Source organism: Pantherophis guttatus, chromosome 1 (assembly GCF_059756535.1).
Source record: "Pantherophis guttatus breed Tessera chromosome 1, ASM5975653v1, whole genome shotgun sequence".
NCBI classification, from domain to species: domain Eukaryota; kingdom Metazoa; phylum Chordata; class Lepidosauria; order Squamata; family Colubridae; genus Pantherophis; species Pantherophis guttatus.
Genome location: NC_142063.1, coordinates 101,994,263 through 102,020,991, shown reverse-complemented (window position 1 = coordinate 102,020,991; position 26,729 = coordinate 101,994,263). Strand labels below are relative to the sequence as shown.

Here is a 26,729-nt window from a genome sequence, read left to right as displayed (position 1 = left end):
CTCTTGCAAACGTTAGGGGATCATCTTTCAACAATGGAAGTAAAATCAGCATGGAACTTGAATTTTCCATGGTTGAACCTTGAACGTGAATCATTATATTACAATGTAGTTACTGATTTCAACAGGAAAAGGATTAAACCCAGAAAATCAGGTTAGGAACATGAAACCTGACTGAGGAAAATGGCATTTTTCTGGTGCTAAAAATCTCTTATATTATGTAAAATAGATTAAAATTGCAGGCGAGAGATTCAACCATTTTGAAAATGTTGCGTGTGATCTGGGAAAATACCAAAAGTTAAAGAAATAGTAATAGTGGCATTCAGGACAAGTATAACATATTTTAATGTCTACAATGACATCCCCAAAAGCATGGATCATCAAAATAATATCACAAGAACTCTCATCATTTCTTAACTTCTTAGTTGACTTGAAAAACGACAATATTGAGTCAAAGTCTGAACCGACACACTGTTTTGCTGGAAATTTACCCAAGATTATAAAATTCTTGAAAATGAAATAATGCTAGATTATTATGTCTGGTCCTGGCTTCATGAATTGGAATTTTCTTTTACAAAAGTATGAGAATGACCTTGATGAATCAAATAGAATATCCATCTTATCAACATTCTGCTGAGTCAGAACATCCCCTGGCTGTTTTCCAATATAGGCAAACTGTGACATAACCATGATTCTGTAGTTTATGGGATGTGCAGTGCTTGGATTCAATTCCAAATGTTCCTTTAGAGCAGGGGTGTCCAACTCACGTTGTCACGGCAGCATTACAAGATGTATCGGGACTTTTTTCCCCCGTCACTAAACAAGGCGTGGGCGTGGCCAGCACATGACACATCCAGTCCGCGGGCTGGGAGTTAGACAACCCTGCTTTAGAAGAAGTGGAAGTGCAAATGTAGCACTTGTCTGGAACTTTTTAATGTATATTTTTTCCAGGATGACATAGCAGCCCCAAAGGGAAGTCACGCAATCTTAGGAAAAGAGGTATCTGCTTTTAAAAAAAGTTGCTGACAGATGCTACTTGCGCACCTTCACCACCTCTGAAGAATCTTTTTGGAATCGGATTAGAAGTGTTGCATAATTCTAGTACAGGTAGTCCTTGATTTACAACAGTTCATTTAGTGACCGTTTGAAGTTAAACTGGGATTGAAAAAAGTGATTTATGACCATTTTTCACACTTATGACTGTTGCAGAATCCCCATGATCACACGATCAAAATTCAGATGCTTGGGAACTGACTCGCATTTGTGACGGTGTTGTGGCCCGCCAGCAGATTGTTGCTGATCCCGACGACGAGGAGGCTGGTGTGGTGTCGCGCCAGCAGCCTGTGCAGTCGGCACTCGAGTCGGACAGCGAGGAGGCTGAAGAAGATGTGGTGCCAGAGGCAGGGATTCAGCCAGGGCCTTCAGAACCTCCAGAGGTTCCTTTAAGTGAAGAGGATGAAGTGGAGGAGCCTCTTCCCAATGCACGAGCATGCAGAGCTGCCAAAAGGCAGGAGTGGTTACTCAGGAGGAGGTCTCCTCGAGAGTAAGGCTTGGGGCTAATTGGCCACTCCCTTAGCCTATTTAAGTTTGCACACAGCTTGTAAAGAGCTGCAGGAAACAACGTGTGTTCGTCCGTTCTTTCACTGATCATTGAGTTTGAATTTTCTCTGCAAACCTGGCTCCTGGGCTTTCTGCCAACTCTAGTAAGACTCTATCTTATCTGTGGAATTTCTGGCAGGTTGTTAAGAACATTTTATTAACACCCTGCATTTGCAAAAGACTGTGTTTTGAAGTAAACTGAGTTTTGTTCAGAGTTTGTGTGTGCTACATTCTTTGTGATCCGTAGCTGGGGCAGAACAGACGGTTGCAGTGACCTGGGGTCACGTGACCATCTTCTGTGACCTTCTAACAAGCAAAGTCAGCGGGAAAACCAGATTCACTTAACAACTTCAGTGGCTCACTTAACACCTGTGGCAAGAAAAGTCATAAAATGGGACAAAGCTCACTTAACAAATGTTTCACTTAACAACAGAAATGTTGTTGTGCTCAATTGTGGTCATAAGTCGAGGACTACCTGTAGTTTAGATCCAGCAGGTAATGTATCCTGAGGCTGAATCATCATCACCATAACAAGCGCTCTATAGAAATCTTGGCTGGGTCCCAGCAATATGTGGTTACAGTGCAGCTATTGAAGCAAGTTGCATTCTCCATTTATTAATGATTCAAGAGCATTTCTCAGAGACCACAACCATCTGGCATTCACACTAGGAAAGAAGAAGGCTATCCTAAAACTATCTTATTCCAGTGGCTTGGAGCTGACTAGAAGCAGATCTGCTATTGATGGCAAAATGAACCTTTCCCCCTTGGCTCCACTGGCATTTTCAGATCATTCTACTGGGACATCTGACAGTGTTACAACAAAATAAAACAAAATATAAGGAAAGGAAAGAATTTGATATTTCAGTTTGGACAATAATATTCTACTGACCACCATGCAGATTATTTTCTTTTATAAATAAGTAAATAGATGCTGAAGTGTTCTATGTTTAAATTTCCACTTTTTATTTTATTGACTGGTTTGGCATTTAATGGAAGGGGAAAAAAACTATTCATTAATCCGTATATTAAAGCAAACAGACTTTCTAAAATAGCTTTGGCACTGCTCATGCATCTGACATCATGTCCAGCCTGTTCCCAAGTACCTCTTGGTGAAATAATAAGCTGGGTAGGATTTATTCTAAGTCCTCATATTAAAAGCAGAACTTTTGAAGGAGGATTTTCATAAACTGCATTTTGCACCAACTATTATCTTGCACACCCCTGCTAAAGAAACTGAACTTCAAATGACGTATTAAGTTAAAATAGAATAGATGAGTAATAAATAAGGCTCAGCTTTTATTAAGTAAGCACATAAGTCAACTAAGCTGATGAGGAGAAGGAATTTGCAAGAGGGAAACAGGAGATGTGTCCTCAGTGACATAGTGGCTAAAATAGTGACTGGAAAAGCATTACCTAGTAGATAGTCCTGCTCTGGGGGCAGCACCTGGCTGACCTTGAGACTGATCTCATAAAAGTTCAAGCTTTGTTAGTATTTGGATGGCACACTACTAGGAAATCCCAGGGCCCGAAAGCTAAATTAGCAAATTAAGAACAAAAATCCTAGAGAATAAAGTAGTAGATTATTTTCATAATCTACTACTTGTCAAAGAAAACTTCATGAACATGCAGGGGTGGGTTCTACTTACCTTTACTACCGGTTCACAACTGGGCCATGCGCGCGTGCTTCTGCGCAAATCGTCATTTATGACATCTGGGCAGGTGGGCGGAGCCTCCCGCCGATTTTACGACTGGTTCTATAGAACCAGACAGAACCGGGAGCAACCCACCACTGTGAACATAATATGTAGAATTGAATTGAGCAGAACTCAGGGAACACCCTTCTTTGTAATAGCAATAGCAATAACAATAGCACTTAGACTTATATACCGCTTCATATTGCTTTTACAGACCTCTCTAAGGGCTGTAAAGAGTCAGCATATTGCCCCAACAATCTGGGTCCACATTTTACCCACCTCAGAAGGATGGAAGGCTGAGTCAACCCAGCCAGTGAGATTTGAACTGCCGAACTACTGAACTGCAATATTTTTCCTGTGCCTTTCAGGTTTGGGAGTGATTTTAACTGTGGAAATGGAAATAGTTTGCATCTCAGAGGCCTTCCTTTCTAATCCCCAATAGCAATAGCAACAGCACTGAGATTTATATATTGCTGCTTCACAGTGCTTTAACAGCCCTCTCTGAGCAGTTTACAGAGTCAGCCTATTGCCCCCAACAATCTGGCTCCTCATTTTACCGACTTTGGAAGGATGGAAGGCTGAGTCAACCTTGAACCAGTCAGGATTGAATCCAGGCTGAAGGCACAGTTTGCCTGCAATCCTGCATTCTAACCACTGCACCACCAGAGCTCCATCCCAGAAGCTCCAACATGGGCTGGAAAAAAAAGATAGCCACCTATTTTCTGCTGACACTAAAGTATCTCTGGATTGTCTCTGATGCACTTTCCAAGGATTTGGGAATTGAGTTGTTACCTGTCCAGTCCCTAAAATGTTGCCCACCCCTAGATTAGGAAATAGTCATGAGCAGAAACAAAGTCAATCAGTTTCTTTCTTTTTTAAAAATCAGATTTACCCATGTGTGAATAAACCAACATTTACTATTGTGGTCTGCCGGCGGCCAGCAGAGCTGGCAGCAGAGTCAGACAGTGAGGATATTGGGGAGGAACATCGGCCAGTCCTGAGGACTGGGGAAAGCGCGGACGAGTGCTCTGCGTTGGAGGCAGAGAGGGAGATAGACAGCAGCAAGGCAGAGGAACAGCTGGAGCCTGTTCCCAGTGTGTGCATGTGCAGAGCTGCCAGAAGACAAGAACAACTCAGAACTTGGGAGTAAAGCCACACCTTGGAGATGATTGGCCCCTCTCATAGCAAACAAAAGAGGAGCGAACAGGGAAGGGATTTTTGCAGGAAACAATTTGTTTGTTCGGTAGTTTCAAGAGTAGAAAGTTCTGCTCGTGAGTCTAAGAGACTCTGTGCCAAGTTTTGCCTTACTCTGCATTTGGAAACAAGTTACATGGCAGCTTGCCAAACGAGATAAGGTGTGTTGAGAAATATTCCTTTGAAAAACAGGTTTGGACAAACCTTGCTGATTGTGAATGAAAGTAATTCACAGTCGTGTAAATAAAAGAGGTTTTGTTGAGACCAATTCCTGCTTCCTGCTTTTTAAGGAAGCCTAGGTCAGAACAATTTACATAGAGCCATGTGCTGATATGGGACCACATAAAATATGAAGTGGATTAGATTTAAATAAGGTAGTAGGAAACATTTTACTGCTTTCTCTCCTGCAGTCATTGTGCCACCACTAGAAAATGCTCAGAAATAAGAAAATCTATGAGGGGATTGGAGTTGGGCCTAAAAAGGAATGAAAAAAATATTACTTCTAATAAGGATTGTTATTGGGATTGTTCATTCTATAATAAGGATAGGTTCAGATGTCCCACAGGTGTTTTTTCAAGAGGCAACTGGACTTTCTTTATTTTTCCTTGAAGACATTTCGCTTCTCATTCAAGAAACTTCTTCAGTTCTGGAGAACTGCCTATTGAAGCAGCACCTCTGGGACAACTGTGACCTGGATAACTGAAAATCTCAATAGACGGATAGATTCAGATCAAACACAGTTTATTTCTAACTGTTGACATTATGAAATGAGAACAATATTATGAAATATTATGAAATCTGGATTTAAATATTCAGAACTAAACCCAATCCATGCCACCTAAACACCTTGTGAAAAAGAGATAAAGAGAGCACCATTGGAAGGGATGATCTGCCAAGCCTAATACTGTAGGTTGGAAAATGGGTTATAAAAGTCCAAAAGACTAAGCAGGCAGAAACTCCTATTTTACCAGAAACATAAAAATATTTCATGCTGTTTTTGTACTGGGGAAGCTGTTTTTACAGGGATTGAATCTCTCTAGTAAAAGTTTGTCAAAGGTTTATCAATTGTTATCACAGGATCAGAATTCATGTCACTTATTCAAGGTTTCCATAATCTGCCATGGCTACTCTTGTAAAACATTGGTTCTCTTGTATTTAATGAGTTCAGAGATCAGAACTGAAGAAGGCACACATAATACAATGTACCCACTGGATTGGTGAAGGTGGAGGAGTGGCTGCATTACAGCAATATAAATGAACTTATTTGATATCATTCTGCAAAGCTTCAAACTATGTTGCCTTAAAAGCCATGGCAAATTTATGAATGGAGCTGTGCAAAGAGGATTTAAAAAGAGCTCAGCAGCATGTGTTACGGGCCCTGGATGTAGCCTGCCACCAGCATAGCATGAAATCATTTGATAATTACACCATAGCCAAGGTGGATTAGTGTTCCATAAAAATATAGGACTGCATTATTTTTATTTATATAACAGATGGATCATAGAGGGAGACTTTTAAAAAAATGAATGCAACACCATGCCACTGTTGACAGAAGATTTAGATGTGTTATAGTATAACCCAGCCAAAACTGGGATATGTCACCATACCTTATTTTCTTTCTGTTGGGGAAAGGAATGTTGGACAATGAATGTGTAATAAAATGAATTACATAGAAAACAGCATTATCAGAAAAAAGAGGTTCCTGTATTGCTTCTCTATTTTTAATAAAAGGACAAGCATTGATTTTCTCATGTTGATTCAGCATATATATCCATACATTGCATATACTTTATAATTAGTGGGATACAAACAACAACATACAAGGTAATCTCAACATTAAAGGTCCTAGCTTGCATAGAATAGTATAAGAAGGGCTTTAAATTCTCCTGAGCACACTGGCTGAAAAGTTCTAAAAAGTGATCAAGCATGCGCCATGGATCCAACTGAGGCTGGTAATCTAGTATGGATATTATCTACTGTATTAAAAAGGAGCATGTGAAAGACTCATTTGATCAAAATAAAAATGGCTTAAGTCAATAGCAATAGGCCCTCTGCTGATTACCATAGGATATGGAAGATGGCAATTTGGAGTGTAAAAGAATTAAGGGGTAGAGAGTATGACATAATGAATGAAAAAGAAAAATTTCTAGTTCTATGAAATGAAAAGGGAAGGATAATAGGTCTGAATAAAATTGCCCAAATTTTGTGGAGTGAATGAATATATCCAGGAAAATTAAGACACATCTAATTAATAGTTAAAGAGGCTAACATCTATGTCAGAAAGTATGAATTTGTATTATCAAGGTAATTGTCAGTATAACTGTTCTAAAAAGAAACCTTTTTCTTGTATATATGGTTTAAGCATTCAACCTAGTCATGAAAGTTGAGAGAACAATGAATGAAAAAAAATCTGTTTATGAAGAAAGAATGTAAGACTTAATTTAGAATTAATTAAGAATATAAGAATAACATATGGTCCTGAATGTATTTTATTTATTAGATTTTTTTATCCTTGCTTTTATTATTTTTCTAAATAACTTAAGGCAGTGAACATACCTAATACTACTTCCTTCTCCTGTCTTCCTCACAAGAACCCTGTGGGGTGAGTTCGGCTGAGAGAGTGACTGGCCCAGTCACCCAAAGGTTTTCATGCCTAAAGCAGGACTAGAACTCACAATCTCAGGTTTCTAGGCCAGCATCTCAATAGTGACAGAAGTGGTCATAAGAAAAAAGGATTAGCGCTAGGATAAAAGAAGCAAAGGAAATCCAGCAATTTTGAAGGAAATAAATATTGCTCTATTAAGTGATCACTGTACAGATAATCCTGAACAGTCAATGGTTGCACCATGAGAGGGGTTTGGTTCTTGACAAACCATTACAGGATTTACTCTGGGCTTCGTCTTCTTTATCTACTTTAACTTCCAGAGAGGTATTACTAACTAATTCAGGGTGGAGGCCATGAGTATGCTGATAATATCTAGCTGGGGGAGAAAAGGAATGAAATCAAAATCCTGAACTGAAGTGTAGAGGCCATCAGGGTCTGGATGAGGAAAAATGTCTTGCCTGTTTATTCACAAGAGCCAGTCTGATGTAGTGATCAAAGCATCATGTTAGAAACTGGGAGACTGTGATGACTTAGTCCCACCTTGGACATGAAACAAGTGACCTTGGGACAGTCGTTCTAAGAGTGCTTTTTCAAAAGGCAAACTTTGTTTTTCCTTGAAGATGTTTCACTTCTCATCCAAGTAGCTTCTTCAGTTCAGTTTCTTGGATGAGAAGCGAAATGTCTTCAAGGAAAAACAAAGTCCAGTTGTCTTTTGAAAAAGCATTTTAGGGACAACCATGACCTGCATAACTGATAATTTCCATAAACACTTGGGGACATTCACTTTCGCTCAGCTCTAGGAAGAAGGCAATGGCAAACCACTTTTGAAAAACCCTGCCAAGAAAATTGCAGGTACTTGCCAGGCAGTTTTTGAGAATTAGACATGATTGAATGGAAGAAAAGAATTATTCAGAATACTAGTGATTCTGGGACTGCACCAGGTTTGGCTCTTCAGGAGATTGTGTTTCCCTATAGAATAGCAGGCTCCAATTTGGAGGTCTTCCTGGATTCACACCTCCATAACTGCATGACCATCAATAGTTTCCAGTAATTCAAGGTTTCCGGTAATGCAGTATCACTGAGGCCTGAATAACTATAAAGCTATGTAATTCACATGAATTCTTCTCACCCAGTTTGAATTGCAGCTTGGAAGGAAATGAGAGAACACATACATCATTAACCGGATCAGGGGCGAGCGAGGGGCTGTGGGTAGGGGGAAGAATGGATGTAGGTCAGTGGAAATGAACATGTGAATGGGAGAGGACTAATGTGAAATACCACCATTATAAAAAGTTTAATATTTTGAGTTGTTCTCCTTGAAATGTTGTCCTCCTTGAATATATGGCAAAGGCTGCATCCAATTTAGGGCTACCAGATCTGAGCTATAAAACCCCACAAGACTGCAGCCTCTTCTGTATCTGGTAGTGATAATCTAACTAAATTTCAGAATGGCTATAGAAAACAAAACTTCAAGGACATCACCCTGCATTAATGAAAAATACAGCTTGATCATGCCTCTTAGAGCATGATCAAAATGTTTAAGTTAAAACAGAATTTATCTATCTTCTGTCTTCTTTAAAAATTTAGGAAGCAAGAAGTCAACAATGCAGCCAAGAGGGAATAGGACTTAGATAACACAGCTGTGGGATTAGGGAAAAAAAAGATCAAGCACAAGTGTAGTTTAAGCCTCTATTGTAATTAAAACATGAAATGTGGAACAAATTGCATTTTGGGAGATCAAGTTTGTAAAATGCTTTATTTATATTTCAGGGAAATACTGAATCTATTTTTACACAATCACTCATTAGTCTGATCACAAAACATACTCACACAACGGAAAACATATTAACCATTCAACAAGAATACTGGTAAGTAAGATTTTTATTGAAGTTTTTTTAACAGGTTTTTTTTAAACTGCCTCAGATCAGCATATTAATGGGTTAAAAATCATTTTCTGTGTTATTTTCAATAGACACTGTTATATACATTTTTAAAATTCTCCTATTTATTTTAATACCAATGTATTACCTTTCCAAACTCAAGATGGCCCAGAAAAGTCTATTATTCCATCTTTCTTAAAGTAAAATTTATTCAGCTTTCTAATTCTTTCCTCTTTTTAGTTACGTGTGTGCGTTTCAAGTCTGTTCAAGAAGTGTAGGGGCCCTGTGAAGAAGTGGGAAATGGGTCCATGAAGCTTGCAGGAAAACCAGGGATGAAATGTTCCCGGTTCGGACCGGATCAGGCAATCCAGTAGCGATTGTGGCAGGTGGTTCGGAGAACTGGTAGCGATGGTGGCGTGAGACTCCGCCCACCCGCCCGGTTGTTGTTACTTCTTGCTTTTAAAAGGTAAAAAAAAAGGCCCTGATAATCAAGCGCCACAGCTGTGATCGTCAGAGCCTTTTTTTACCTTTTAAAAGCATTTTTTACAACCTATTTGCCTGAATAGGTTGTAAAAAATGCTTTTTTTTAAAAAAAAAAAAGAAAGGTGGCCAAACCAATCACATTACCCACAGAACCGGTAGTAACAAATTTTACATTTCACCACTGAGGAGAACATATTTCCCATTCCATCAGTGGAAATTGCTTCTGCTAGTAGAATATTGGGTTGGATTTTGACTTCTGTGAGTGCTCTCTGTTACAGGTAATGCTGCACATTGATTGATGCTAACCTAACCAACGAGAAACAGCTGAATAAATCCTTGTTTGTTTGTCTCAATCAAATTAGATCACTTTTTAAATGCAACATGAAAACCTGATCACAGAGAAACATTAATTTAGAAGAGTAGAAAGCTAAAGAAAAAACTCACATTACCATACTTACGGTGGCAAGCTCTTTCCATCATAAAAAGTAATCTTTTTTGCTATTCCGCATGATAATTCCTCATATAATAATTGATTTTTAAAAAATTTTTGGATAGATAAAACAATTCAAAATCACCTTCACGTCTTTAAACTACGTAGGTCTTCTCAAAATCATGTTAATGGGAAAAGGGGAGGATTTCTATCCCCTCTATCATATTACCCTTCCAGCACTAATGAGGTTTGTAGTCATCCATTTTTAAACATTCTCTGTGATGTCCAATAAACATGATATTTTGCTGAATGAATTTCATCTTTATAACATGTTAATACAGTGATTAATACATAATCTCTGAAAGTTAGAGATCCTAGAATAAAATATGCCCGCGTCTTGATTTTTTTTAGGAACAATTTATTCAGCTGCATTCGACTTAAAAACAGAAGTGACACACTTTTAATTTGGTTTTTTTAATGTAATTTTTTAAATCAACATTGAATTGTTATATTTCATAATAGGCTGTTAAATGTTATTAAATATGATATAAATGAAATATATGTACAGTAGAATTGTGTTATGTAACATATTAAAGGATAAATAGTAAGCTGAAAATACAGGCCTTCATATTAAATTAACGAGTATCATGCAGCATGAAAAAAAAAAGCAAGTGATGTAACCTTTCCAAAATCTTTGAATTTAATTGTAAGAAACAATGAATGGTCAGAATCCATTTCTATCACTAGAATGTTTGAGTCAATGAAGGGACATTTTGGTTGGTTTCTCAACACATAGAGAGGTGGCCATGCCTTATATCTGAAGCAGAAGTATTAAATATCATTTTTGGTTTGGTTTGGTTTGGTTTTGGTGTCTTCAAATCAGTCTTCATTTCTGGCAACTTCCTGGAAGAGCCCATGAATTTTCAGAAGTGATTTGTCATTGTGTTCTTCCTAGGGCTGAGAGAAAGCGACAGGTGCAAAAGTCACCCAACTGGCTTTGTGCCTAAAATGGTACAAGAACTCAAGATCTCGCCTGCTGCTTTAATCATTACACCAAACTGGCTCTCAACATATAAATAATACAGAGCTTTTGAATCTTTTGTTTTTGGGGAATTTCTTACTTAGAAAATGTATCTTACTGCAGAAAAAGGGTACTCTCTTTTAAAACCAAGAGGTGTGCAATAGAATATTAAATTAAAGCTGGCTGCATAGATAAAAGCTTTCATTAAACTTCCAATTCATGAATATTTTGATTAAATAATCTCTTCAAAAGAAAAGTACATTTTAAAACATAAAACAAAAACCAGAACCTCTTTCTATTGACCATTTGACTACTCTGGGCTCTTTTTAAGTTCTCCTTACTTTAGCCGATTATCACATAGCAAACTATGTATTCTCAAGAGTTTCAAAAGTAGTTTGAAATGCAGCAGAGGGCTGGAGAAAAATGAATCTATTGTGAATACGAAAATCTGATCTCTTTTTAGGAACTGTGGATCTACGAAGCTGTGGGTAATGGAACTGTAAATAATAAAAGCTGTTTGTCAATAGTAAAAAAGGAAAGCTAAGCAAATCCTTGGAAAACTGTTTCAGAATTCCATAGAAGATTTGAAGCACTATGGAACTTAGTCTCTGTAGGAATAACTCAGTTGATGTAACTATGAGAGATGGGAATAGATTCATTTGTTGTGTACCCATAATTTTTCTGTTACTTTACAGACATACAATAAGGCAGGTGGACATTTATGCATGATTAAAGTACATTTTTCAAAGTTATCCCTAGTTTTGTTATTTGCAGTTACTAGTCTAGAAAAGAACCCCACAAATAACAGAGATACTATATTTTAGGTGGCTAAATATTTATTTTTCACATATTCTGTTCACATGACAGAATTATTTTTAATGTGATAAACTGTAATATTTCTTTAAGCTGTCCTATGATTTTAAGAGATAGTGACTGCTCTTTGTTATGCTAAATAATTGAAATAGATCATCTACATTTCCTATAAAAATACACTATAAACTATTTTTAAGCCATGTTTCCCACCAGAGATCAAGCTTATATATACACTTATCCATGCTGAAAACATTTCCCTGATAAATGTGCATATAATTACATGATTTGTATTCTTTTACATGCAACTTCTTCTCTTCTGAAAGTTGGCACAAGACAAGAATTTTACATTTATGAAATTCAAAAGGGCCCAGAAGATTTTTCCTCTTTTAGGTCGGAATGTTTTTTGTTAGCAATTGATTACGAACTAACAAAGAGGATTTTTTTTTCTTTTTGTTTTGTTTCCATGAAAAATATTTTGGACTAAAAAGGCACACTTTTACCTGTCAGAGATGTGACACAGCTCACTGTGCACAGTTAATGGAAGCGTCTATGAATGTGCATGCTTCTGTTTGACTGAACCACCACATCCCATCATCCAAGATGATTATTTGCAGCTATCTGCTTACAACTAGAGTTGAATCATACCACTCTTTTAAGTGGATCTACAGGATTATAATCCTCAATCTGTTTTCATATTTAACACAACTTCCTCATATGAACAATGCAACACTGCTAATAAATTTATGGTAAAGAATGGCAATAATTCCCATCGATAGGATAATTTGACCCACAGCTATATTTGTCATGGCATTGTCCACCACCTTTTCACAAACTCTACTGTTCATACAAGTAAACCATCTATACAGTTATATAAATAGCCAATTATATAGGATGAACTAACATTGAAAAATACTGAACATTCCAGTAAAGCATCATTTTCTTATGGGGTTGCATACTAAAAATATAACATTAATGTCAAACATCCATCTGTTAAGGAGAACAATAAAAATGTAATGACATATACTCATCTTTAAAAGTAATTCTTGTTCTAACAATAGATAGCTGCATTGTCAAGTGATGAACTGTTAAACATTCTGAATTTATTCTGGGAATAAAATTAATTGCCTCTAAAGCTGTTTAAAGAAACAGGTCTCTTTTAGCATTGCTTCATGACCATTGGCAAGAGCAGTCTGTGGGTTCCTGAATTGTATAGCTGACCCAGGTTGAGTTACCACTGCAATATAACTGTACAGTTCGCCTATGTAGTCCCAGTTCTCTGCAACATTTGCAGAATCTTGCATATGTATTAATGTTATAATTATATATACTTGCAGAAGGACATTTTCCATCGCAGGAAACAATGTTTACCTGGGAATAAATGCACACAAAAAACCCAGTAAATAAAATGGCTTAATAGGTGCATGACTTCCAAACATTAACAGAGCTGATGCAAACAGTAATGGTTCAATGCTTACCGGTGTATTACTTCGACAATCATTCTTGCGTATTGTCATCCTAACAGTCACTTTTTTACAGAATTTTCCATCTTCTTTGCCTACAATAATGAATTGTTTGGAAAATATGAACGTCTCTATGCAGATCTGTACCACAAAAGGGGATAAAATATGCTAAGAAAAAATTATTAAATAATTATGAAAAGAAATTAAGTAACTACTGATGCTATTGTATTTATAACTTTTAAATTAGGTATTTTTTAAAATAAGGGTTAAAAAAAAAAAGGTTTGCCCAAAACACTAGAGATGCAGTCTTTAGATACTATAAAGATTATACTTTGTTCTGGTACAGTTACCACTAAACGGAGTTAAACTTACACAGCTGCCGGATGTCCACTTTCAAAAGTGGCAAAAACATAATCATATGCATTTATTTTAAAATCTTGGGATATCAGCTCAGACTTCTAAGAATTCAGATTGACAAACATAAATTAATGGATTTAACCCAAAGTCTTCAAACTGTGTAGTATTTATACCTTACTCCAGAATCTGAAATAAAAGCTCTGACAGTAGTTTAATCTAGGTGAAGTAACACTGTACAACGAAGTGGGCATGGTAAATATGTAAATCAACATAATGTGTCTATTCAATATTTATAATGTTTAACATACATAGCTATGCATATATGCTATTCTGCTGAAATTTGCAACACATTTAGTAAATGTAAGGAGTTTAATGCAATAATGTAATATAATAATGTTTAATTTAACTTATGTAAGGAATTTGAGAATTGTGTTTAAATTATCTGATACAGTATTGTGAGTATTACGTATGACCTTGTGAGTCAAGTCTCAATTCAATTCCACAATTCCACAATGTGATGGAAGGAAGAGCCATTATTGATAAATTGGTCACATAAAATTAAACAAATGAGATGCAACTGTAGGATTGGGACAATTCAGCTACACCATTTTCTAAATAACCTTCTATTTATCTCATTTCTCTTGAACTGGCTCTCTGTTTTAAATACAGTAAGCAGTTTGCAATCAAGCTAAGCTGCATGATTGGCATAGCAGGAAAGGTGCTTCCTATCCCCAACATGTGTAACTAACATAATTTGATTAATTTAATTCAGTGTGATATGTAGCATAGGACTGTAGTTTCATCCCCATAAAAGACAACAAAGCCATAATTGAGGAGTCCTTGCTGCTTTCTGAGCTTGCTTGTTTTTTGGCAGACGTTTCGTTAGCCAAAATATCATCAGTGATAGTCCATCAATCCAGTAGCACAGATGATATTACACAGTTTGAGTAAATGAAACGTCTACAAGAAAACAAGCAAGCTCAGAGAGCACTAAGGACTCCTCATGTCAACCCTGAGCTACAAACATTTCCTTTATTAAAGCCATAATTATAATTAATTTATTAATGGCTCCATATTTTGGCTTCCCTAGATGGCTGAATCCTGTATTTTCATATCATATTTAGTATGTTTATAACTATAGATTTGATTGTTCTTCGTTTTTGTCCTAATGCCAGATTGTTGTTTTTAATACTTCTATATTAGAAGTATTATAGCAATAGCAATAGACTTATGTACCGCTTCATAGTGCTTTATAGCCCTCTCTAAATGGATTACAGAATCAGCCTATTTCCCCCAACAATCTGGTGCTCATTTTACCAACTTCGGAAGGATAGAAGGCTGAGTCAACCTTGAGCTGGTGAGACTCGAACTGCTGAACTGCTGGCAGCCAGCAGTCAGCAGAACTAGCCTGCAGTACTGCATTCTAACCACTGCACCACCACGACTCTTAATATAATATAATAAATTAGAATATTCAGATATTTATTTAGGATATAACATTAGAAAACATGCCATGCTCTCTGCAGAAGTGTTATTTGATTAGCAAGCTTTAATAAGCAAAAAAATATTTCTATGTTCTACAGCAGTGTTGAAATTACTCAGTTAAGCAAATAAAATAAATTATGCAGCAAATTAAATGCTATGTAAATGCTTACTGTCAACAGTACATTGTTGGCTAACAACAATGCACTGCCCATACAGTGCAAAATGAAAAGATGTGAGCAAATCTGAAGAATGAGCAGTTAGTACTACAATGCAGCTCTTTTAAATCAGGTTTTGTGACCGGAGGGGCATTATTTATAGTTTATTTATTTATTTATTTATTTATTTATTGGTTTGATTTATATGCCGCCCTTCTTCGGAGACTCAGGGCAGCTTACAATGCGTTAAGCAATAGCCTTCATACTTTTGTATATACCTGCTTAGTAGGGCTTTCGGCCCCCCCTAAGTGGTGTTCTTTTTATACAAAGTCAGCTTATTGCCCCCACAATCCGGGTCCTCATTTTACCTACCTCGAAAGGATGGAAGGCTGAGTCAACCTTGAGCCTGGTGAGATTTGAACTTGCAGTAATTGCAGGCAGCTGGTGCTACTTAACAGCACTTTAGTCTGCTGCGCCACCAAGACATTATGTTTCTTGGAGGGAGTACATTGTTAGAAATCAACAATGGCTCTGTTTGGTTCATTCCTACTGATTTCCAAGAAAATGTACCTGTATTACACTTAAGGCTAGGTGTAGGTGTAATTGGGCTAACAGGGAATGGGAGCAAAAATGATACTCCAGAACCTAAGGACATTACAAATTGAACATATTATACATGTGAATAGATGCCCCAAATCAGTATTCAGCATTTTATCTTTACTTATGCTATCAACAGTATTGTTGATTGTCTATGGATGACTGTGCTGAATAACATATGCATTAAAAATGATAATTTTAAAAAACCCATTATTAACAAACTATCCACTCATCACTAGTGAAGATACTATTTTTATTACAGATACACTTTGTTTCATCCTAGCTTCAGGTATCCAGAAATGTTTCCTTCAAAAACTGGGATCTGTTTATCCAATAACCAATAATATTTTTAAATTTTGTATTGACAATATACAAACTGAGAAATTCCACTAAATAAAATACCTTTAAAACTCTATAAATGAAGACTAGAGTCAGAGAATTACTTATTTTACAACCATTTAATAGACACCTTTTATTGTTTACATTGCTATTGATGATAATCAATGTTTGAAATTTCTTCCCTTTCATGCCCCCAAATACTGACGCTTCAGTAGCAACTTACATGTCTTGCAACATCCTTCAAGGAATGGGACAATGTATCCTCCAATCTAAATATATACAAAAACAGAAGTCAGATGCACTATATATACACACTGTAAAATTATTCATTATATTTCTAATTGTATATGAACAACATAATTAGAGCTGAGCCTAGCTGCTATTATGAAACCTAAAGTAATACAGATAGAAGTGCTCTATAGCTATAGATGTAAGAGTCAGGAGAAATAATGCTTCCCGTGAAAAAAACTAAACTATATTCCAGTCTTCAGCTATAAATATTTTGCAATGCATCTGCTTGCAATAATTTTATGGTCCCCATAAAATCACATGAAAAGAAATATGTTGAAGCACTAACCTTCACACATTCTGTTTCATTAAAAGGTGGACAGCTGATGGGTGATGTAATTAGAACTGATCCAAGTGGTGTATTTATGCAATCATATTTGAGACAGTTTAAGGTCCAACTTGACCCAGGCTACAAAATATTTAAAAAAAGCATTATCAGAAATATAAAAGTACTGCAGTGTTATGCAGAATGTTAGAAAAACAGGACCAAATGCCAAAAACTCTGCTGTGCTATCACTCTTTTTCTTAATGTTCAATGCAATGTATGCTTTGGGTCTCTTTCAGAATTTTTTTTTGTAGCTGTATGCAGTAATTATATTAATCCTTATCAAATCCTTCCATAGTTGAATGGGGTCAATATAATGTGCATAGCAATGTTGATCTATGTGAAGAGTAAATCAGTACCAAAGCCTACTTACCAATAAAGAACAGTGCCATACAATAATCATTATTCTTGGATAGCAAATTAGACTCACTGTTTATCGTGCTGTATAAACAACTTTCACTATGAAGAAATGCCACTGTGAAGAATGATCAGGAATTGTGTTAGCTCACCAGCAAGATCAGAATTTCCTTGTGTTCTGTGGGCTATAAGTTAATCAAAGTTATGCTCACTAGGATTTGAAGTATTTGAGAGTGATGCACAGTTGGGTCTTTTGTAATGGATTGTAGAATGGCTCTGGTCAGCTATTAAACATATTCGGGATTCATGACATTAAATCTATCATGCTACTAAATATATCATAAAGTTAAGTATGCACAACTTTGTATTTCCAGAATACCATCTGGTTTCAGATCACTATGATTAGTAAAAAGAGATAAGAGTAGTATTTGGAGCTGCAAATTAAACTCAAAATTTGCACTTAGTTAATCAATTGACAGCCCCTACAGAGCCACCCAAAATATCCCAAATAAACCAAAAGACCTAGTAGCCCAGGAAGAAAAAACAGAAGTGACCTACAACATACAGTGTAAAGACTGCAATAGCTACTACGTAGGACAAATAGGCAGAAGACTAGCACAATATATCCGTGAACACCAACGAGCAGTCAGAAGACATGATGAAAACTCCTTAATTTCATATCACATGGACAGACTTAACCATAGTTTCATCTGGGAAACTCTGTCCATCTTAGACCAAACCAAGTCCAAAAATGCTAGAGAATTCCTGGAAACCTGGTACTCTGACAAATTGGCCATCAACAGGCAAATAGATATAAACAACAATTACAAACCATTCAAAAGAGACACTCAACAAGCCAAAAAAGAAACAAAAAGACCAAATCACCTCATCACCAACCATCAACACCCAGAGATTGACACCAAGATTAATATTAACAATCAAGAAGCAAAAAATACCCCAATTAAGGAACTGCCAAACAAGCTAACAGTCAACAACCCAATCAAAGAACTACCAAAATCACTCCACCAACACTGACAGGGAAAACACTACAATGTAAAATGGAAGCAAACCTAACTTCCTACTGGCACTGCCAAAGTTATCTAGTTTTGGTAATGAAACGTCTGCAAGAAAACAACCAAACTCAGAGAGCACCAAGGATCTTTCACATCCTCTCCTTTCTTTAAAAAAATAAAAGCATGTACCTTAAAGTATGAAATTGTTCCATTGGTGAATGTGTGAACACAAGACACATTCTTGCATTTTCCACAACAAGTTGTTAGATCCTTTGGACGTTCATATACTTGATGCTAAAAAAGGATAAAGATAAAATATTAAATATAGTTGAAAACAAATAGCAAAATTACAAGAATAAAAACCCCACAACAATACTATAATTGCTCTGTACTGTATTCACTATGTTCATGGAAAGTATGTAATAAATTAACAAAACTTTGTTAAGGGGAGCTTTACAAAATGTCTTGGTATGAGCAAACCAGCCGTCCTCAAAGCATTAAAGCTACAATCCTTGAAAGGCTTCCCCAGCTTTCTGCAAAATGTATGTGCACACAGAGACACTTTGCTTTCCTGGGAACTTCAGCAGAATTGCTTATTTAAAAAAAAAAAAATCATTGCATTAAACTACAGTGTACTTCAGAGGCTTTGACTTGGACTTAGATTATCTAGGTTTACTGCTGCTTAAAATTCATTGTGGGTCTTTCTGGATGAGCGGTTTGAATTGAAAGGACAACTACTGCTTCACTTCATTTTTCCCATTGCAACAGAGTAGGAAATGTGAACAGAATACATCATCCAGAGTTCTCACTTGAGGCACAATGACCAGGCTCAAGTTATTGTCTTTTAGACACATTACATCAGGGGTGTCAAACTTGCAGTGTCACATTGTCGTCATGTGACGTATGTGACTTTTTTCCCTTTCACTAAACCGGGGATGGGCATGACCAGCGCGTGGCGCATCCGGCCTGCGGTCCACAAGTTTGACATTCCTGCATTACATTAAGTCCTAGTTCTCTTTAAAAGTCTGTAATACTGGGAAAGGTAGAAAGGAAGAAGTAAAAGAGACATCAGGCCAATAAGGTAGACCAAACCAAGAAATAGACACCATGAGGCCTAAAACTAGTATTGTTAGAACAGCTATAATAGCAAAAACGTGCAAATCTGAACTTCTTTTACCTTCATGTGAAGCATGGAGGGCATGTTTATAAATCTCTTTCTTGGTATGGGCTCAAGCCATATTTATCTGATTGTTCCCTTGGTAAGAGACCTTCCCTCGGTCCATCAAGGCCATCCTCTCTATTCTTTAAGAAAATAACCAGCAGCAAGACGGCTGGGTTTATCTTTGGAAGACTAGACCAGGGATAGTTTATACAGGAGAAGGTCGATCTATGTCAGTGATGGTTAACCTTTTTGGTGCTGAGTGTCCAAAGCACGCGCACCCACAAATGCATGCACAAGTGCCCAAACCCCCAAAATGCAATGTGAGTGCCCCACTGCGCCTGCGCCCTGGCCCTGCGCATGCACCCCGGCTCCCCCCCTTGTCTCATTTTGGCATCCAAGTTGGTGCAGGTGGCTTTCCAGACCCAAAATGGGGCACGGGGGGCCTCACGTGGTACCCCCAAAATGCAATGCGAGTGCCCCCGCGCATGCGCCGCCTCTGATCTTCGGGCAGAGACCCGAAGACCAGCTGGCCAGTGGGAGGCAGGCACGCATGCATAGTGGAGCTGGACTGGGTCGATGGCTGGTGTGCCCGCAGATAAGGCTCTGTGTGCCACCTGTGGCACACATGCCATAGGTTCGCTATCACGGATCTATGTGGTCACTAAGTGTTAATGTGACACATAATCAGGTTACTGACACTTAAACCTTCTTCACATAGTTGAAGAGTTGGAGCATGGGACTTTGCATCTCAGGTGAGGGACTCAAAGACTTTAGATTATTATTCAGGGAACAGTCAAATTCAAGGACTGTTCTAGCACATCCAGGTGGAGGATTGGATGGATTCATCTTGCCATTAATGTCCTCTTTCTTTTTTTTTTAACTTATAGAACTTATTAAAGAGAAAATTTATAGTTTAATTTTGAACTTCTTACAGATTTGCACCTTGCTGCACAATCAATAATGGAGGTATTTATCCGATAGAACTTGGTAACAGGGTCAAGTATACTTGTGCAGTATGAAGTGTGACAAATGCCAGCAGATGAGTGTTCAACAATGGATTGTCCTGGAAGCAGAATGCCTCTTTCATTGTTCAGACATACTTTGTCTTTTGCTGGAAAAATTTCAACAAATATGAATAACATTATGTAAAATTGTTCACACACTTGACATAATATTGCTATTTCAAGCAAAGAAAGTGAGACAAACAAAATGCTTAAATATTCATAAACATCACTAATGAAAGAAAATGAACACAATAGTATTTACTCATGACCTTCTCCTGACTTTTATCAACAGAATCCTACAGCAGTCGTAAAACAATGGAGCTAACCACAAACATATCCATTCAATTCTCCTTGAAGCTATTTTCAAGTCTTCAAGTTGCAGGGAAATAGCATATGCTTATAAAAATTCTTTTATTCTAGCATGATTTTTAAATATGAATTTTATATTATGCTGCCTTAAAAATGCCTGGTTTATAAATAGAAACATTATTCATACTAATACAAATTAGAGCTTTCAAAAGAAAAATGGGTTAACTTACAACATTTGTATTTAGCGCAGTGACAAACATTTTCTGTATTGTTCTGGAATTTTTCATCTAAGACCATTTTCTCTCCCTGTTCACATCAGAAAAAATATCAATATTATCCCATAAATATTGTTCTTCAATATCAGTTTACTGTGCTTCCTAATAGGATTATGGATTCTAACTTAAAAAAATAAAGTAAAAAGCCCAGTTCCGTCAGAATTCTTTGCTATATTATTCCTATACATATATATCCAGAAGGAAATCTGAGTCCAAAGGTGTCTTATATAAATCACTAACTTTGAGATTCTAGGACATGTTACTTGAATTACTAACATTTACTAATTAATTCTGCTCTTGTTTAACAAAAGTCAGTGTTGAAGAGATCAATGGGACTTACTCCTATTGAACATACTGAGTCAACGTGATATTCCCAGTCTCCAAGACCCCCAAATGTACATGTTGTTAACTTTTCTCAGACGAAAAATGCATGTCAGATTAATAGGCAACCTCTCTTTTCACTTTGTTGAATGCTACCAAGAGCATTTAATTAATATATACAGCCCTCATGTACAGGAATGGATGTTACAATGGACATTTATTTGCAATATGTACTTGTTTTATTAAACTGGTACTATAATTACAACAATTGATGAAACATACATACATACATGAATGAATTCAAAAGATCTAAGTATACTCTAAATTCTAAAAAACAACAATATTAGGTTGCAGATAATTTAGGTATAATTCAGTAAGATTTCTTACCAGTTTACACTGAGGCTTTGGAATTGTATCACATGCACATTCTAAAATAGTAAATTAAAGAAGGGAAAATCAGTCCTCACAAAGCTATCCATAAGATGTGAATGCAGCGAAACATCCATCAAATGTATTTTTTAAAAATTATATTGTTCAAACAACACAACCAACACTGCACAAAAAATTGTGACACTGTAAATATTTTGAAGATTCATTATAGTATAAACTTTCAAAGAAGAGAGAGCACTTCACTCAACGAACTGATGTTTGTAAGTACTGTAACAATGATTTTGTTAATGTAATCCTGCGAGAAGGATGGAGCAACCACTTCTTGTCTTCCCTCCTCACAAGGCAAACATCAATCTTGCAAGCCTGAAAGTGCACTTCTTCTTCCTCCCCTTTGCAGTCCAAGAAACTTAGGAGAGCTCCTTCTGAGACGTTTGCCATACCCCAATTCTTTCTACAGGCTCAACTTTCTCTCATTCAACTTTTGCTTAGTCTGCGGCATTTAATCTTGTTTCTCAAAGTCATTTGTGCTTAAACATGGCACCCACCCTTTGGTATATTATCCTCCCCATCCCTGAGATTAGATTGACCTGGCCTTGGAAATTTGGCTTTGTGCCCGAGATGGGCAACTATTGCTGAGCACATTGTAAGCCGCCCTGAGTCTTCGGAGAAGGGCGGCATATAAATCAAATTAAAAAAAAAAAATTATATAAATTGAATAAATACATTTCATACATTCAATATTTATTCAGTGTATGTAAACAATTCTCTAATTGTTCAATGGAATTTTCATGTTCACCTTATCTATGTTGGCCCTGATTATAATTCTATTGCAAAGGAGCAAATAATGATTTTGCACATTAGTAACATTGGTTGTAGATCAAAGCCCAATAATGAACATTTATGAGCTCAGGTGGAGCAGTGGTTAGAGTGCAGTATTGCAGCCTAACCCTGCCCAAAACCAGGAGTTCAATCCCAATGGACTCAGCCTTCCATTCTTCTAAGGTTGGTAAAATGAGGGCCCAGATTGTTGGGGCAATAAGCTGATGTTGTAAGTTGCACAGAGAGTGCTGTAAAGCACTACAAGGTGCTATATATATAAGTCTATTGCTATTTTACAAATAACTGAATTATAAGTTGTAACTGAGATATTTTGGAGACTAAGGAAAACTTTCTAGGCAACAAAACAACTCTAAAAACTATTCAGTGTCAACCTACCACATTTCTTGATTGGTCTGAACCATAGTTATAATTTTAATTCAACACCATTGATTTTTGTACTTCCAAAAAAAATGCTGTTAATTGCTTGAAGATAAATGGGGAAAAAACATAATTACCACATCTATGATATGGACAACATTTTTCCGGACTCCAAACTTCTATCAAGGACATTCCCAACATACATTTAAATTCAGGACAACGAAAGGTTTCACAGACTGCAAGTTAAAAATAGAAGACAAATGTGGTTTTATCCTCAGATTCTTGAAATGGAAGAATTTCATTTGAATGAAAAATAGTCAAGGTGATACTTATTAAATCACACAAAAATAAAATGTTTAAATTGTGTGTTTAACCTCTCAGTATTAACTATTTACTGATGTACACCTTAAGATATATAGGTAAAAACTGATAAACAATATGCATTAATACATTAATCTTCTATCTTTCTTGCATAACTACATTGATAATGGAGATTAATAAAAATTTTAATTCATGACAATTTTTAAAGCTCAGAACACTCAGTGCAGAATAATTAAGATAACTTCTGAGAACAAACTCACCACACTGATAATCAGGGCAACATCTGTCAGTGGTATTGCCATCCACAGTGAGTCTTTCTCCTTCTTGACATGTGGGAATTTGATCAGAACAAATGCCACAGGCTAAAATAGAAAAATATAATTTATCTGAAAATAAGGTCAGCTATTTTTTATTATTCTGTTTTCTATAATTGCATACAGTTTTGTGAACTACATTTTACTTCCTTTTAACCTTTTAGTCTACCACAAATGAAAACAGAATTTCCTTTTTAATGTGTCCAGTGTGCTCACAGTAAAAAATGACAATAAAGGTTATCTTATCTTACCTATTACACAAACTGATGAATACAAATTTTACTACAAGAAGGAGGGAGGTACTTATTCAGCTCTTATTCAGTTAAGCTTTCAGTGCACCATTACAATATCATTTTTAGGCAATTGTTCACAAGTGTGAAATTTCAGTAGGTAAACATTACTTCAGGATTGATCACTGAAGTAATACAATATGTATACAGGATTCAAACATAACTCCAGGGGTGAAATCTACTTACCTTCCTTACGGGTTCAGAAGCACACACCCCGCGCGCATGCGATCGCTTCGCTCATGTGCATCACATTCGCATGCAGACCTTCTGCACATGTGCAAATCCTTCTGCACATGCGCAGAAGGTAAAAAACACGCAGGCGGGTGGGCGGAACTTTGCTCCGCCATCACTACTGGATCGCCAAACCACCGGCCAAGATTGCTATCGGATCGGGCGATCCAGTCTGATCCGGGAGCATTTCACCCCTGCATAACTCCCATTTTTGCAATTCTTAAAATCAAAAATGATGATCTTTTTTTCTTTCTCTTCTTCTCCTCCTTCTCCTTTTAAAGAAACCTCACCTTTACTCTCATTACTAACTAGGTCTCAAATCACTCCCCACCCACAAAAAAAAATTAAAATGGCCCTGAGTCACCAAATGTTTCTTGGAAGCAATATGGATACAGGAATGTATGATGTGATGCATGAAACAACAGGTATTATTGATCTAAGATACTATTATATCTTTGAGGCATTAATGTGTAAGTAAGAATTAAATCTGACATACAGCAAATATAAGAGAAGCAGCAGGTGCCTTCCACATGGGCAGCAACCAAAGTTTGATCGGATCGACAATGAGGAATTTGTTCCATAGACTTACATTTTTCTGGATCACATTCTGAAATAAGCAGAGCATAAACAAGCCAAATAAAGTAAAATAAAACTTGAACAAGTGCTCATTTGTATTACTGTACTATTATTAATTTCCAGAAGAATATCTAGTACAGGTAGTCCTTGATTTACAACAGTTCATTTAGTGACTGTTCAAAATTACAACGGCGGCACTGAAAAAAGTGACTTATGATCATTTTTCACACTTATGACCGTTGCAGCATCCCCATAGTCATGTGGTTTACATTTAGATGCTTGACAACTGACTCACATTTATGACAGTTGCGATGTCCCAGAATCATGTTATTCCCTTTTGCAACCTTCTGACAAGCAAAGTCAATGGGGAAACCAGATTCACTTAACAACCGTGTTTCTAATTTAAGAACTGCAGTGATTCACTTAACAAATGTGGTGAGAAACGTCATAACATGGGGCAAAACTCATTTAACAAATTTCTCACTTAGTAACATACATTTTGAGCTCAATTGTGGTCATAAGTTGAGGACTACTTGTATACGCTGGGTTGCCATTCTATTTTTCTTAACAATAAGAATTGTTGTTAGAGCCCCTGACCGGGACTGCCACCCTTTCATCATAATTCATCTTCCTATTATTGTTACACAGCACTTCCTGGAGAAAGAAACTGCCTTATCCAGGGTCCTCTCCCTTAAGATTGGTTTTGCTATTGGGAGAGGAGGGTCCCATAAACTGGAGAGGAGGAGGAATAATAATGATGGTGATCACCATCATGGAAAATTATACCCTGTAGCATTACCTTCTGGCCTTGGGAAGACAGGTAGCTACAGAATAGCATCCTGTCTTTTCTTAAGAAAATGAAAACAAAAGCTTCTATCTTCTGATTTTAATTCATTATAAATAAGAACAAGTCAAACATCTTTTCATCTTGTATAGACAAAACAATTGTAACTGGATGGAATAAAGCATTGAATTCTGACAAAAATACGAACAGTACAGTATCTCCAAACATTAGTCTCCCACTGAAAGCGATGGGAAAACCAGAAGGCAGAACTGATGGTCCGTATCTGAGTTCAGATCACATATAATGGCTTACAAGATTTTAACTAGACAAAAGACAATAAAAAACTACCAGTGGCCAATTTTCAAATGACAAGATTAAGAAATGAATCCGAATGCAAATTCTGGCCTAGAACTTCTCCTTTAGGAGAAATTCTGCAAAGAGAAATTTCTCTCAGCTTGCTTTTCCAGATAGCTAATCTTGACAAATCCTTCACTACCATAGTTTGCAACTTTTAATCAAAGTTTCCTCTTAATTCCTTTTGACTCCCAATGCTTTCTGAATTTCAGTTTGGTGAGTTCATTCACTTTCAGCCCTAAGACATTTGAGTTCTGATCTCACCTGGACCCTAAACCATTCATTCTCTTCACTGAGACTTGTCTACTTAAGAAAGCCTTATTCTCAACTGCCTTAGTTTTCTTTCTGGTTCTGATTCATTTCTTGCCAGTAGTCCCAGATAAGGTCCTCCCATGATTTCTCACGTGCACAATTCTCTAGTGACCCAGGGTGTCAAACTGGCGGCCCTCAGGCCGGATGCGTCACGTGCAGGCCATGCCACCCCAAAGGTTTTTAAATAGAGAAGAAAGGGCTAGTGAATCACCTCCTGGTTTTGCTCAAATGATGGAATTTGAACTATCCTTGCATCACTTATTCAAAACTTTATACAAACCAGTAGAGATTATTTTGAAAATGTTTTTTTTTAAATTCAATACTTACCACATGTATAATTTGGACAGCAGGAATTATCTTGATAATAGGTTACCAGTTTCTCTAAGACTTTGCATTCAGGAACCAGGGTGTCACAAAGGCTTTGATTGCAAGCTTTATGGATAGCCAAATAGACCAAAAATAAAAAATAATAAAAAAAAATACTGCTGAGTGTAGCTTTAAACATGTGCCGCATTTTGGCACCCACACTAAATATTGCCACAGAAATATTGACAATTATAAATTTAAAAAAACCTCAGTACTACCATACCCTGGAGATCCTGGAGTCAAGCAAACAGAAGCAGATTTCAATAGGCAATTGTAGTCAAGTTTTTTTTTCATAAATACATATACGTTTCTCAGAAAACAAACTGCATAAAAAAGATTCTTTTAATTCAGGATAGGAAAATAATACAAAGATGGCAGTGGTGGGTTTCAAAAAATTTTACTGTGTGGGTGGCTTGGTGTGGGTGGCATGG

The 26,729-nt window shown here is 36.8% G+C and overlaps 1 protein-coding gene across 1 annotated transcript in view; it reads right to left on the bottom strand.

The window, feature by feature from the left end:
• Nucleotides 1-11,721: 11,721 nt before the first annotated feature.
• Nucleotides 11,722-26,729, bottom strand: part of OTOG (otogelin) — a 93,978-nt gene continuing 78,970 nt past the window's right edge. The window contains exons 45-56 of the mRNA XM_034418640.3: nt 26,260-26,364; nt 24,403-24,513; nt 23,332-23,433; nt 22,888-22,986; nt 21,551-21,591; nt 20,798-20,873; nt 20,187-20,365; nt 18,282-18,386; nt 16,687-16,806; nt 16,333-16,378; nt 13,192-13,271; nt 11,722-13,084 (exon numbers count right to left, since the gene is read on the bottom strand). Of these exons, the coding sequence (XP_034274531.3) occupies nt 12,884-13,084; nt 13,192-13,271; nt 16,333-16,378; nt 16,687-16,806; nt 18,282-18,386; nt 20,187-20,365; nt 20,798-20,873; nt 21,551-21,591; nt 22,888-22,986; nt 23,332-23,433; nt 24,403-24,513; nt 26,260-26,364 (1,265 nt within the window). The 3' untranslated portion in view covers nt 11,722-12,883. The remainder of the gene's footprint in view (nt 13,085-13,191; nt 13,272-16,332; nt 16,379-16,686; nt 16,807-18,281; nt 18,387-20,186; nt 20,366-20,797; nt 20,874-21,550; nt 21,592-22,887; nt 22,987-23,331; nt 23,434-24,402; nt 24,514-26,259; nt 26,365-26,729) is intronic.